The 14,941-nt window shown below is 37.0% G+C and overlaps 1 protein-coding gene across 2 annotated transcripts in view; it reads left to right on the forward strand.

Moving 5' to 3' along the window:
- The first annotated feature begins 1,040 nt into the window (after window positions 1–1,040).
- Window positions 1,041–14,941, forward strand: part of aclyb (ATP citrate lyase b) — a 35,802-nt gene continuing 21,901 nt past the window's right edge. For both annotated transcript variants that reach the window (XM_016537990.1, XM_016537991.1), the window contains exons 1-10: window positions 1,041–1,224; window positions 1,304–1,426; window positions 2,196–2,258; window positions 5,831–6,021; window positions 7,129–7,208; window positions 8,893–9,023; window positions 9,117–9,235; window positions 12,759–12,895; window positions 13,221–13,282; window positions 13,364–13,481. In XM_016537990.1, coding sequence (XP_016393476.1) covers window positions 1,066–1,224; window positions 1,304–1,426; window positions 2,196–2,258; window positions 5,831–6,021; window positions 7,129–7,208; window positions 8,893–9,023; window positions 9,117–9,235; window positions 12,759–12,895; window positions 13,221–13,282; window positions 13,364–13,481 — 1,183 coding nt within the window. In that variant the 5' untranslated portion in view covers window positions 1,041–1,065. The remainder of the gene's footprint in view (window positions 1,225–1,303; window positions 1,427–2,195; window positions 2,259–5,830; window positions 6,022–7,128; window positions 7,209–8,892; window positions 9,024–9,116; window positions 9,236–12,758; window positions 12,896–13,220; window positions 13,283–13,363; window positions 13,482–14,941) is intronic.

Raw genomic sequence — 14,941 nt, forward strand, 5'->3', positions numbered from 1 at the left:
ACATTTTAAGTGTAGGAGGTACCTTTACAAGTATGTAAGTATCTGCTGTGCTACTGTGACTATTTCTACAGTAATAAGGGAAGACTCATTGTTAGTATTCTCAGTTTTATCTCCTGAAAGACCACTCTGTGGAAGTGGTAGGTCAAATCCCGACCATCTCCCAAGATATGTCAGCAGAACTTCCTGAAAAGGCTGAATCTTTGTCCGCTCTTAGAGAGCACGAATGTGCCGGTTTCTTGTATATATTTTCAGAATATATCACTGTTCAAACTACCCGTTTTATATTGGCGTGTATAAACAGGTGTAGTAATGCATGTGTAAAACCTGGATAAAATACTGAATGAATTTACCTTTTGCTTCCTTTATATACGTACCTCCCACTGTTGGACAAATCTCTATTCCATGTGTTCTTACCAATGTCGCTATTAAGGTATCTTTGCCAAATAACTCTTAAGGTTTTCACAGTTCCTTTAATCAATCCTTGTACACCTTTGTTAAAATTAGATGCCTTCTAAAGAGGCCTTGGTAGTTTGCATAACTTTTCTAAAACACTCTTTTCCTGCCCAGTGCATGAAGTTATTATAAGAAAAAGGCCCATCAATACTAAAGTCCTTTAAGCCACAATGCCCAGTTTCTTCAGTTTGATGGAGAGTTTGTCTTTTAATCAGCTGGGTCACCAAAGCTTTTTTTATTGCTTTTTCAGTCTGGCCTGCTTTAGTTTTCTTTCCTCTCCATGCTAGTTGACTCATGTACTCTGATGCTTAGATAAATAAGTTTAAGAGGTTAAACTTATGTTAAGTTTAGGAGTTTAATATGTAAAAGTTTATTCTACAGACAACAGAACATTTGATGAATAGGAATGTTCAAGATGCTTAAGGCAAACGTCACAGCCAATAGTCTCACAGACTTCACAATCATGCATGAGTGACGCTAATGAAATCATATCAAATGTGCCATATGTTGCTGGGCCATTCTAATTGAAATCAGTGGATTTGCAGTTTCAGCTCAAGTTTGTAGAAGCCCTAATTTTTTTCTGTCTTTCTACAGGTAGTGTTCTCAGCTGTGATGTCTGCTAAGGCCATTTCTGAGCAGACAGGAAAAGAGTTCCTGTATAAATACATCTGCACCACAGCAGCCGTGCAAAACCGTTTCTGCTGCGCCACCGTCACTGCAGACACTGACTGGGACCGCCTTCAGCAGGACCATCCGTGGCTGCTAACAGACGTGAGTATATGTCTTGGTTTTCTGATCTGTAATACTGCACTGTTTTCAGTGTAATATATTTGTCTATCGCTCCATGCAGAGGCTGGTTGTGAAGCCAGATCAGCTGATCAAACGCAGAGGGAAGCTGGGATTGGTGGCAGTTGACCTGAACCTTGAGGGGGTCAAGGAATGGCTGAAATCTAATCTGATGACAGAAATCACAGTAGGCCTTTTAAAAAGTTTATATTTGTATCTACTTGGAGTAACTGTTATTTGCCATTCAAGTTCATTAATTATGTAATTTCACTATACCCCTAGCTTTTATGTCACAAGCAGGTAACTAACAGTTTATTCCACTGTAACTACAAAACACTGAAACATGCTTTAAACAAATGTGATGTGACTTTTTCTGGCAGACATTTATATAGATTTAATCCATGCAGCAGAGCCACTTTGCAGGTAAAATTAAATAAATTGTTCTTTACATGAAAACTTTTGACACTGAAAACAAAATTGAGAACATGAAATAATTAAAAACAACAACTGTGAATCACGCAACAACCTTGATCTTATAAAGTTTTAGAGATTCTCTATAATCATCAAAAACCTTTTTACTTTGCTGACATGCCAGCCAATCGCCAACTGAATCAATACATCTGCCCTTTCCAATGAACACAAGAACACACAGCAATCTTGGACAACTTAATCCAGATATTTTAATGAAATGCTTTTAAATAACCAAATTAGCCAGTATTGTACTCTTCTGCACTGAAACCAGTGTTTTGTTACTAGGAATTAAAATGAAAACAGAATAACTATGTGATGACATGATTCTAAGGGCTTGCTGCATTTCTATTTAGGTGGTATACATTTTAACTTCATGAAACCTGTCTAAACCTAATTTAATAAAAAATAGTTTAATACAATTTAAAGTTTTTATAAAAAATAATTTGACATTTGATGGAAAGTTTTTTTTTTTTCCTGTTCCTCAGATTGGGAAGGCAAAAGGAATCTTAAAGAACTTCCTCATTGAGCCGTTTGTGCCTCACTTACAGGTATTACAAATTCAGTTCTATTTTATCTTTATCAGTATCTTTTAGGGGTGCTCCGATCAGGATTTTGGAGGCCGAGCGCCGATCACAGGAAGTAGTATCTGCCGATACCGATATCGATCTTTTTAAAGGCTTCTTTTTATCATTTATAACTATTTATAGTGATACTCCAATCAGGATTTTTAGACATTTATTCAGGGCCTCGGTTCATAAAGAACTTTGTTTTCCTACCTCCACCACGAGTGCCATCTATTATTGCCTTGTTTATCTAAAAGTGCACTTGTACATTCGCACTGCAAACAGAGTAATGTGAGCCTGGCATTGTGTGTGTGCGCTGCGAGTGTGCATGAGTGCACGGTCTCCAGGAGAAGCGCGCGAGCGCTGAATGGTTAAACACTGGCAAGAATTAAAAAGTAATAAGGCGAGTACCTCACCTTCAGCATTAAAATTATTTCACCCATCTCGACAGAGACTTGAGATGGTGCCGCTGCATGTCGTGCCAAACCTCTCACGGCAGCGTCATCAGCTTGAGATCGTTTTTTTGAGATCGGCCTTTTTAGAGACCGCCGATCAAACATCCCAATGTAATTATCGGCCGATAGTGATCGGTAGCCGATCAATGCAGTAAATCCCTGATAAATCCTGAGCATGCAAACGTTGTCAAGTGAGTTATCACTAAAATGAGGAATCATATTAAATACAAAAACCTGAATGTCATGATCAGTCAAATGAAGAAAAACAGCGGCACATCACTGCATTCACTACTGCAGGTAGGCGCAGATGTACCCGGGGCTGGGTAAAAAAATATTGATATCTCGATATTAATCAATTCTCATTTTTACGGAACGATATCGATTCTTAAATCCCAAGAATCGATTAGTCTAGCCTGTTTTCAGTTAATGGATGGAACATTGAAGGGTACTTCCCATCCAATAAATCGCGATAAGCATTGTGTTTTGGTACTTTTAATATGAAACAAAGTCTCGGATTTCAAATTCTGTCCATTGAATTGCAGTATTTAAACAAGAAATGCCGTTTTGGCGTTGTTTAATGTAGAGTGACAGATCGCTGTAGCGCCTCGGTTCAGCAGATGCGGCAGCGTGAGGCGCATGTGAACTAATCATCACCTCCACATTAATACCAGTTTCAGCACAAAATAAACATGACTAAACATTCGAAGGTAAGTTAAAAGAAAGAGTACAACTTTACAATCAGATAGAAAAATAAACTGTAGAGAGGGGCATTTTGCTTAATATATGCACCATATAACATATTCATTATAATTTTTACTGTTCTTCAATGTTTAATTTATGTTTGAATAAATCCAAGTTTTTATGACAGCCACCATTTAAATGTTTATATTAAAAAAAAAACTAATTGAAGTTGAAATATTATGTAACTGTAACTTTATTATTGTAAAAACTTTAATTAATTTTAACCTTCAATATTATAGTAATGTAGTACCAACTGACTCTCATGTATATTTTACAGCATTAGTTGAGATTTTTTTTCCTTGAGAAAATCTGGCATGTACTGTACCTGATATATATCCAAAATAATCGATATCGAATCGAATTGGTAATCGAATCGCAAGCTTATGAATGAGAATCTAATCGATTCGTGAAATTTGTGTCAAAACCCAGCCCTAACCCTGACTCCAACTCATTTTCTCTGCAGCTGGCTTCATTGTTACCAAACTAAGGCCGTATATCCATATAGTGTTTTTTTCTCAAGGCTAGCACATTTTATCAATAGTTTTCAATGGGAGCGCCTCGTTTTTTAAGACATCAGCAGCACAACAAAGTGCTAATAAATGTTCGACTTTGGGCAAAATGCACCGCTCATCACTGTCAGTTTTCAGTCAGCCGTCCAATCACAGTGGAGGAGGGGCGGGGTAAATACCGCACCGACAAACTGTCACATCCTACTTGTACTACGACTGAACGACAATGGGGAAGTTAATATTGATATATGAAATATTGCATTCATTATTTTAAAAATAATTCATTCGTGATGCATCTGCGACATTACTTCAGCGGCTATTCTGTATCACAGCAACCAAAGCACCTCCGTAGCTCTCGCAAGTGTTCACAGCTAGGCATTTTCAGAAGAGCGCCTGCCGTTTTCAGCTGGCTAAAGATGCTTTTGTGGACACACAAAATGTACATGTGTTTTTTTTGTTTTTTTTTTACAAAAACATATGAAAAAATGCAAACACAATAACCATATGCCGACTGGAGTGTATATGTACGTGCTTTATAGCTGTTTTTTTTCATTCGCTCTGTGTCGAATGCTTTTTTTTTTTCTGTACATTTTTTTGCACATGTAGTTTAATTTTTTTCAAATGGAAAAAAAACACAGGATATATAATTTATAAGTTTGTTGTGAATATAGCCTGATAAGATTGTTCAGAAATGGTGACAAAAATGTTTGATTTAAAAAATAACATCTTTCTTATTAAACGTTGTTTAAATAAACAAATATTTGAATATTAATTTTTTATTAAATGCCCATCCCTAGTCAGAAGACATACCCATGTCCATATTCCAGGATGACAATGACAAGATTCATTGGGCTCAAATTTACAAAATCATCAAGTGCATGAGACCTAGTGTTTTAAAATCTTTTTAGATTTTTCAAAGTTGTGCACTGTATCCTCCCCTAAAACAGAGCAAATAAAATACATGGAAAAACTGAAAAGAAACACTGAAGTGTCATTACCAAATCTTTGAATAGGGCAGTAATGTTTTTCATTGGACGTCAAACCTTTACCTCAATGACTTATCCAGATTTGTACCATTATATTGTAGACACTGAGTGTATCTAACCAAGAGGCTGTAAAAGCGCGTTAGAGTTGCCCAGAGTTGCCCACCTCTTTTTTAGATTCTTATTTCATCAGAAACGTTGGGAATATGTATTCTCTTTCTTTATAATTAATGGTTGATATATGTTAAAATTGCAAGCGTACAGCTTTTGTAGCATCATCTATTAGAATGTAATGATCCAATGGTTACTTTTGGAGCCTGCAGAAAAAAATATTCTTAACTAGCCAACTAGACTCTACATTATCACTTGGCAAAAACTCTCTGTGCTACATATTGTTAGTACTACACATATCCAACCATCTCTCTTCACTGCTACAGTGTATGTTTTATGTTAATCTTAATGTTACTGCTATGATTTAAGTGATTCACATTTTTTGGAATGAGTTAACCGTAAATGTTACAGGAACAAATACATCACTTCCCAAACCAATGAATAGCATTATGAGATGGCCTATACATAGCCCTGTGTAAAATAATGATTCTGTGACTTTTCTAAGGAATTTTGCCAACCTGGAGTTTTACCTCAAATCCTAGGTGAAAGTTGTTTTGACACTGCTTTACAAAATAATAAATTACCAAATATTCATGAATGGCATTTAATTATTTGGCTTTCATCATCATTTATGTATATCTTTCTTTAGAAAAAGTTTTAAATAAAAAAACATTTCAACCCAGAACTTTTTGAAATTTTCGGAAATTTGGTTGATTTGACATGTCTTTGTTTGAGCGTGTAATTGATCTCTCTCACAGGAAGAGGAGTTTTATGTGTGTGTATACACAAGCCGGGAAGGTAGTCATGTGCTGTTCCATCATGAAGGTGGGGTGGACGTTGGAGATGTGGACACCAAAGCCCAGAGACTTTTGGTGGGAATAGATGAGAAACTCACGGAGAACATGGTTACCCAGCAGTTACTTGTACATGTTACAGATGAGAAGAAAGAGTAAGTATGCTGATCAGTTTCATGTATTTTTTGTTTAATGTCTGTTAGTTTAAAACTATATTTTAGTTTTTCTGGACTTTTTGCACTTACACATTTCAAAGTCGTCGTCTTCCTGAAAAATGTTGATGATGCCATGTTCCAGAAGTAAAGTAAATCCTTCGAGCTTCAAGGTTAAGCAAAGATATACATACACTTTGTAGAAGCCACAAGATGAATCTTCTTCTATTATAATTTTTTTCTTTTTCCAGCTCAATTAAATCATTTACTTTTTTCCTTCCAAACAAAGTAATACTGTTATTCATCTAGGGCTATAACAACTTTTTTCTGATAAATGATTAATCTTTTGATTATTTCTTTCGATTAATCAACATTTTCTGTATTTTATGGACAAAAATATTATCCAACATCCTGCCCAGTGTTGACACTTGGCCACCAAACAATGTGCAAATTGATGGCTAACAAATATATTATATTATAACATATATTATGTACTGTATTTAGACTTTGCATTCCATCAGGGTTTTTCTAATTCAGTCCTGGAGGGCCAGGATCCTGCAGACTTTACTACCAACCCCAATTTAACCCACCTGAACACCGTAATTTGCTTTTTCAAGTGTGTTTGGTTTGGGTTAGAGCTAAACTCAGCCAGACACTGGCCCTCTAGGACTGGAGTTGATGAGCCCTGTTATGATGCGTTTACAGCAGGGGTAGCTGTAAAGTGCAAAACATCTGTAAAGAAAGTAATTTGAAACTGCCTTTCCCCGTATGATGCAACAATACAGTTTATGTGATATCACTATACATTGATGTTGCAAACACATTTAAAAAATAACAACTGTGGATAAATGCATTATTCAGATTGTCCTACACATGAGATGTGCTTTATATAGTGAGTGCTTCAGACTTACTCATAAGCCTACAGTTTTAATGTGGCTTGCCCTGTTTAATGCATTTGAGACATGTTTTCCTCAGTGCAATAACTTGCATCTTACAGTTGTATCCTTATCTGTAAATAATAAAAATGTATGTCAGTATTTCTATTTTCCATAAAGCCAAAACCATTTCATGGTGCCTTTAAAAAAATAACTTAATTTTTGTTTTTTGCAGAGTGCTGGCAAGCTTCATAGTGGGTCTCTTCAATTTGTATGAGGATCTTTACTTCACATATCTGGAGATCAATCCACTGGGTATGTGCTTTCTTTTTTTCTCAGGACTTGTGTCCTGTTATTTGAATTAATGGTGTTTAAGGCAAGCATGAATATTAATATTTACTCATACTTAAAGGGATAGTTCACCCCCGCAAGTTCCAAACCCGCAAGACCTTTGTTCATCTTCGGAACACAAATTAAGATATTTTTGATGAAATGTGAGAGCTCTCAGACCCTGCATAGACAGCAACGCAACTGTAATGTTCCCAGGTCCAGAAACTTAGTAAGCACATCGGTAAAACGGTCCATGTGACATCAGTGGCTCAAATTCAGTTTTGTGAAGCTACGAGAATACTTTTTGAGCGCAAAGAAAACAAAAATAACAATTTTTTTCAACAATTCTTCTCTCCCGAGTTACGTCTTTTGCCATTTTAGAGAGTATCACAACACATACGCACGCTTTCCCCTAAGCGTAAACAACGCTTATTATGCAGATTACGTTCATGCGCATGCTTTCTCCCCCGAACGTAAACAACGCTGATTACGTCGATTACGCTCTTGGGTACTCTCCAAAATGGCGGAAAACGTAACTCGGGGGAGAAGAATTGTTAATAAATTGTTATTTTTGTTTTCATTGTGCTCAAAAAGTATTCTCGTAGCTTCGCAAAAGTGAAGTTGAGCCACTGATGTCAAATGGACTGTTTTACCGTTGTTCTTACTACGTTTCTGGACCTGGGAAGTGGGAACAAAAATATCTTAATTTGTGTTCCGAAGATGAACGAAGGTCTTATGGGTTTGGAACGACATGAAGGTGAGTAATTAATGACAGAATTTTCATTTTATGGTGAACTAACCCTTTAAAGTTCTAATTGGTATTTGTTGTGTCTTGTGTGACTGACCATATGATGCATATTGCACAATTACTTGTAAATATTATTGTTTTTTTCTTTGTTTTTTTTTGCCATAATGGTTTTCATAGAAACCCTCAAAATGAAATGTAAAAAAGACAAACTGTGCTTGCTTAGTAACTTGATTGTTCTTTGCCACAATAAGCTGTAATGTGGACCAGACTATTGTTCAGATGTGCACTATTTGTGCTATGGACATGAATGATACTTCATATCATGAGGCAAATTGAGCAGACTTGTGTTGTTTCTTCTATAGGTGTTCAGACTTAATGGTTTTCCATTTGTAGGTGATAAAACAGATAGGATAAAATCCAATAGAATATAACTTTATAACTGGGTATTTATATAAATCACGCAAGGTGATTTACTAAGGTTTGTGGTAGTCAATTTACTGTTTTTGCGCCATAATTTAACGTCCAAGAAGCATGTCTTAACCCATTTTGTGTCTGTGTTGTTAGTAGATCACATGCTCCTGATTATCATCGGCTCTGCTTGTTTGTGACCCTACATTAATTTGCGCTGCTCTTTTGGCCATTACAGAAATTATCTGTGTCTTTTAATATGTGCATTGTCAGTAGAACTTCTGTCAGTAGAAGTTCTGCAGAACTTTCCACTCCCATCAGGGCATTTTTGGGATTGCGCTCACGCTAATTTACCCTGTTTAGTAAATCTCACACTAAATCTTATAAACTGGTACTGAATAAAAAGAAAAAAGTGAGGAGAAAGGAGAAAACTCTAAACTGGTACTAAAACTTAAACAGGATGGTAATAACAGAATGCCAATCATGCGTTATTTTCTGTGTCCATATATGCAGTGGTCACTAAGGAAGGAGTGTACATCTTGGATATGGCAGCCAAAATTGATGCTACTGCAGACTATATCTGCAAGCCCAAGTGGGGTGATGTGGAGTTTCCTCCTCCATTTGGCAGAGAAGCTTATCCTGAGGTACAAGTGGACAAACATCATGCCATTGCACACAAATACCAGAGAGCAGGTGTTCTCTGGCTCAGATTTGCTTTGTTGCTGTTTTGTGTACAGGAAGCATACATAGCAGATCTTGATGCTAAGAGTGGCGCCAGTCTGAAACTCACCCTGCTGAATCCCAGAGGACGCATCTGGACCATGGTGGCCGGCGGCGGTGCATCAGTGGTGTACAGGTTGTGCTACCAACATCTTGGCCCTCAGTTAGATATTAGATAAACCAAGGGCATAAATATGGGTATGGATCAGCTGTGGCTCGTCTGTAGAGCCAACTGGGGCAAAGGCTTGCCAAAATATTAATCCACTAGAAAACATAGACCTCGATATAAACTGAATCAATCCTAATTTATGAACTCTTAAGGCTTGTTCACACCAGGATGAATATCGCGCGCGATTATCGTCGACGTTTAACGCCTCGTGACTAAACAGAGGGCGCCAATGTGAGTGTGCACACCGATGCGCAAAACGCGAGGCGTAAAAGCGTCATTTTTTAAAAACCGCCTCGGGCTCGTTTTTTTGGTTTGACGAACCGTGTTAAAAACTGGCCAACCAATGAGATTGGCGCTTTTGTTCACGTGCCTGGAGCTGCTGAAGTTACAGTAAAACACGACTTGGTGGCGCTCAAGCACAAAAAATGTGTTTAGCGTTCTTCAACAAAAATGTTTTTCTGAATTTCCAGTAGGGATGTTAATTTTAACCGGTTAACCGACCGTAAGAATTTTGACCGATTAATACAATCAGTTAAACAGTAATAAACACTGTAAACATAGCTAGGGTATTTTAGTTACCCTCACTCCACAACAAATCCTTTCTATTAACAGTATTTAAAAAAGAACAAGAATTAAAAATATACAAAGCTATAGCAATATAAACGACCAGCCAAAACCAATTCATTTAGGCTAAAACGAAACTGAAACCAATGTTGGGTCTCTCATTCCACACAAAATCAAATGTTTCCGTATTCACGTTGTATTTGAATGCCAAATTATTATTTATTATACTACAGGGCCGTTGAATGCTTGAATCTGATTGGCTGACGAACGTTCTGACGGCTCAAGCCTCCATTACCAGCTTTAAAATGACATTTTGGAACTAGCAAAAGAGGCGTTGGATGAGATGCGGAAGAAATAATCCTACTCACAATAGCGATTTAAGTACAAAAACTGGACGAATCCCTTTAAATATATAATTTGATCGATGTCTTGAGGTGTGGTAACCGTAGTATAAGCGGCATTATTTTTCTAATAATTCAACGGCCCGTCGTCAATTATTCCTTACTTATGCACTTCACTCTCGTTCCAATATCCACGTAAAACAAAATGTTTTGCATAACATCACGGCGGTACTGTGATAACACTTAACAGCACAGATTTTACTACATATTTTTTTTTTTTTACTACATTTTTTTTTCCATATGTTTGACTGACTGACTATTTTATTATGATAATGAACTGGCTGCATTGTCAAGGTACCAATGCTTAACTGTGTGCGCGCATGTGGCGCCGGCGCAATCACTTGAATTTTTTCCTTCTAACAGTGGAAGAAATGATGAATCCATGTGAATCCTCATGTTCTGTTGATTGCTGCTTTTTGCGCATGTAAAATTAATCCCCGGGAAACAAATGTTTTTCTAATTTAACGGGTCACAGACTCTGTTTCCTTTCGTGCAGCACAAAAATGAACCGAAGCTCTGCATACTAGGCTACTTGTTGCACAGTTTTTCTTTAATTTTCTTAATTTATTATTTAAGTAAAAATGTTTCTCGTATAGGCCTATTTATTCGTTATATATACCGTCGTGGTCAGAATTATTGGCACCCTTTTATGATCAAAGAAGGCTGTGAAAATAAATCTGCATTGTTAATCATTTTGATCTTTTATTTTAAAAATTCACATAAATCTAACCTTTAATTGGAGAATAAGAATTTAAAATGGGGTGAAATATCATTGACATAAATGTTTTTCTCTAATACACATTGGACACATCCAGACTATTTTAAGTCATAAAGCGAGTCTTTGCTGCCCTCCCAAGCTCCCCATACAATTCCCTGTACTTCTAATGTAAATATGTGGTGAAAAAATGGAAATGCAGCATGTCCTAAGTCCTTGTTTTTTAACACTACCTTTATGTAAAACTTCTGGACAAATCAATTTGCTTAAAGGGGACATGAGATGCCCTTTTTCCACAAGTTAGTATGATTCTCTAGGGTCATCATGAAATGTCTGCAAAATAAAATTCAGTGGTTATGTAAAACAACACCCTTTTTACCTTGTCAAAAAACAGTTGTGTTCACAGCGAGCCGTTTCGGTGCATGTCTCTTTAAATGATAATGAGCAACTGCTCTCTCTCTCTACTGCTCTACTCCCTCTCTTCTGTTTTTTTTATTTTTTTGTGTGAGTGTGTGTATTTGGTGGCACATTGCAATCAAAAACAAAACTAATCCCGTCCGGTTGGAAGATCCCAACATGGCCCATTATAAGATTTCTAACAGAGTCAGTCACTTTTTGATTTTTTATCTGTTGGTATTTGATAGAATCAAAGATGCCATGTGTCTGAACAAGATGTCCAGGACCTCCAGCAGAAATATAGGCCCAAAACATTAAAAATACAGCAGTATATTTCATTGTACACATGGGGTACTTGAGTGTGTGTATTTGGTGGCACATTACAATCAAAAACAAAACTAATCCCCTTCATCCTCAGTGGCTCTTATGATGGGAGAAAATGAAGACTCTTATGTTCACTTACAAGACATTGTTGTCACTACAGCTGCTCGAGCACGGAGAAAATGGCTGACAGCTGAAATATGCTAATATGGGACAGTCCATCAGTGGTCGTGGGCAGGGCCTGAGCAGTATGACGTCATACTGCTCAGAAAATCAAAATGGCTTTATAATTGAGGCTGTTTAGGGTTTTTGGTGATTTAAAAAAAAGGAGTGAATGGATTTTCATCATTGTAGGGTGGTTGTGTCCACACACTGCTTAGACATATTTATATGAAAACACCATGTAAAAGTGAATTTCGCATCCGAGGTACCCTTTAAGCATTCCTCTACAACATACTACAGTAAATTAACATTCAAACACAATTAATACTACATTAAGGCAATTCTAAGGTGTGTATATGCATGTTTGTATCTAGAGCCCGTCAATCAACTTTGACAGTCCCACCCTTAGACTGAATTACACAAGGACACTAGACCTCTGCCAATAGTACTGTTTATTATATTAATTATATAAGGTAAGCTAGCGTTACAACCCAGAATCTACCTAAATGTTGAATAGTAGGTGTAGATGTAGATACAAAAATGACTTCTTTACTGTAGGTTCCTTCTAATAAGTTCATGTTCCTTTTCTCCTGGTTCAGTACAAAATGTAAGACATCTGGATGTCCTTTGTCGGTTTTATAATATTTGATCAGGGATATTTTATAACAGGGCTGTATATGTGATCATTGTGTGCAGCACAAAGGCATTTAATAATCTTAACCTCTAGTAATACATTTTTTAAATAGAATGTTGTATCCTTTAACATTACTTAATGCACTGTGAACTGACATGAACTAAGAACAATTGTATTTTTATGACATTAACAAAGATCAATAAAAATACATTGCTTATTGTTAGTTAATTTAGCTAAGGCATTTACTGATGTTACCAGATAAGATTTTATTATGAAGTGTTGTCCTTGTTTGTTTAGTGATACCATCTGTGATCTGGGTGGAGTAGATGAACTGGCCAACTACGGGGAATACTCTGGAGCTCCCAGCGAGCAGCAGACGTACGACTACGCAAAGACTATCCTCTCTCTAATGACCCATGAGAAACACCCTGAGGGTGAGTGTGAGACAGAATAGCATGCTTTTTAAGTCATTAATTACTAGTGTGAAAAATATAGTAATAACAGAAATGTAAAAATAATACACAATTAATGGCATTTCAGTTCAGTGGCGCTCTCACCAAGACAGAAACCTAGCAATCAACAAAACAAAATAGAGTTGCTATGGTCGCAGCTGGTTAAGACAAAAATTTTGATTTAATTTATCACTTTAAAATTAATGATTTAATTTGTCACCTCAGTCCCTCGTATTGTGTGTGATTAAGACATGGTTTAAATGTTAAATTCAGATTTTTTTTCCCCTTTCCAATTTTGCCTCTCCAGGAAAGGTGTTGATCATTGGCGGCAGTATTGCTAACTTCACTAATGTAGCAGCTACTTTCAAGGTACAGTGGCTCCATCATTGTTAAATCATGTTATGTAGCTAGGTCTTTTCATAATGTTTCATTTTTCATCACACTCATTAGGGCATTGTGAGGGCTATCAAAAACTACCAGGGGCCCCTAAAAGAACATGAGGTTACCATCTTTGTTCGACGTGGAGGTCCAAACTACCAGGAAGGGCTGAGAGTGATGGGAGAAGTTGGTAAGTAAGAACAGCTTACCAAGGGTGCTGTTTACATCTGGTATTAACATTGTCCGAAATAAGATTGGTCCAGTTCAAACACATTCAGAGGCGGTAGAAAATGACTGATTACCTTATAGGGAAATATGTATAATTAGTTATTATTATTTATATCAGCTGTAAGAACTCATGTAGCAGAATTAATATTATGATCGACTACCCTGTTCATCCAGCAAATATTCAGTGTAATCGCATAAGTATAATCGTCTGTCAGCTAAAAGAAGTATATACATAATACTCGGAGGAAGTAGCAAGATCGGGCTGTTTAAGGGACAGTAATTTTTCTAAAATCCTAAAATGTCTTAAATTTGAATTTTACAATAGTCAATTTACTGGTGTTTGTTTTATTATTTAATGCCCCAAAAAAGCATGTCTTAACCCATCGTTGCTCATTTGCGCTGCTCTTGGTAGATTGCATTGGTCATTACGAAAATGAGCTGGCTGCATCTGTATTCATTAATTTGTGTATTGTCACGCCTGTTTCACACATACTCCGTCTGCAGTGCGTATGCAGTCCATGTGCGTTACGTATACGCTGCAGAAGCAGCACGGACTCATTTTGCTGTCACACAGGACTTTTCAATCCGCTACTGATCCGCAGCTGCTTACCACAAACACAACATTTATCCATTATTTTGATTTCAAATCCAAACGTTACTGAAAATGCTTTTTCAGCATTGTGATCCTCTTTTATCACAGTATACAGGGCTTAAAGTTCTCCGGCACCGTGCCGGATCTCCAGCGTGCAGCGTTTAGCTGCGGAAAAAAATAGTCCTACATTAAAAAAGAAAAAAACTTGTTGATTGACATCACTTTCAAGTCCATGACTTCACCTACCAATGGTATGAGAGGAGCACAGCTTTCACTCTCAACCAAACTAACATTACTAGCCAATCAGAATGTTTTGCTCTTATAAACACGAGACGTGCATAATAGTATCTAATTGCGGAGTCGCAGCCCTGATGAATGGAGAAGCGCGACAAAAAGCTGCGAGGCGCAATGGTCAAAGATGTTCATCTAGCGCATATGGGAATTTAATCCCGCGGTGCAAAAAATCTGGTCGGGTTCCCGCGGGAGAGCCGCGGGAATGCAGACCTCTAGCTCAGAGTAATCATGTCATCTCCATAAAACGATATGATTGCCAGAACAAATTTACCAGGATTTTTGAAAAGGTCCTGTTCACACATGATCTATTAATGGTAACTTACCGGTAATTTACCGGTACTGTATGTGTGAAAGGGGCTAAACTCTTCCTCTGCATATGCCGTGAATTTGAATAGCTTAAAGGGGTCATATGATGTTGCTAGAAATAACATTATTTTGTGTATTTGGTGTAATGAAATGTGTTTATGCAGTTTAAAGCAAAAAAAAAACATTATTTTCCACATACTTTACATTATTGTTTCTCCTCTATGCCCCAC

This window comes from Sinocyclocheilus rhinocerous, unplaced genomic scaffold (assembly GCF_001515625.1).
Source record: "Sinocyclocheilus rhinocerous isolate Xijiao unplaced genomic scaffold, SAMN03320098_v1.1 scaffold3201, whole genome shotgun sequence".
Lineage (NCBI taxonomy): Eukaryota > Metazoa > Chordata > Actinopteri > Cypriniformes > Cyprinidae > Sinocyclocheilus > Sinocyclocheilus rhinocerous.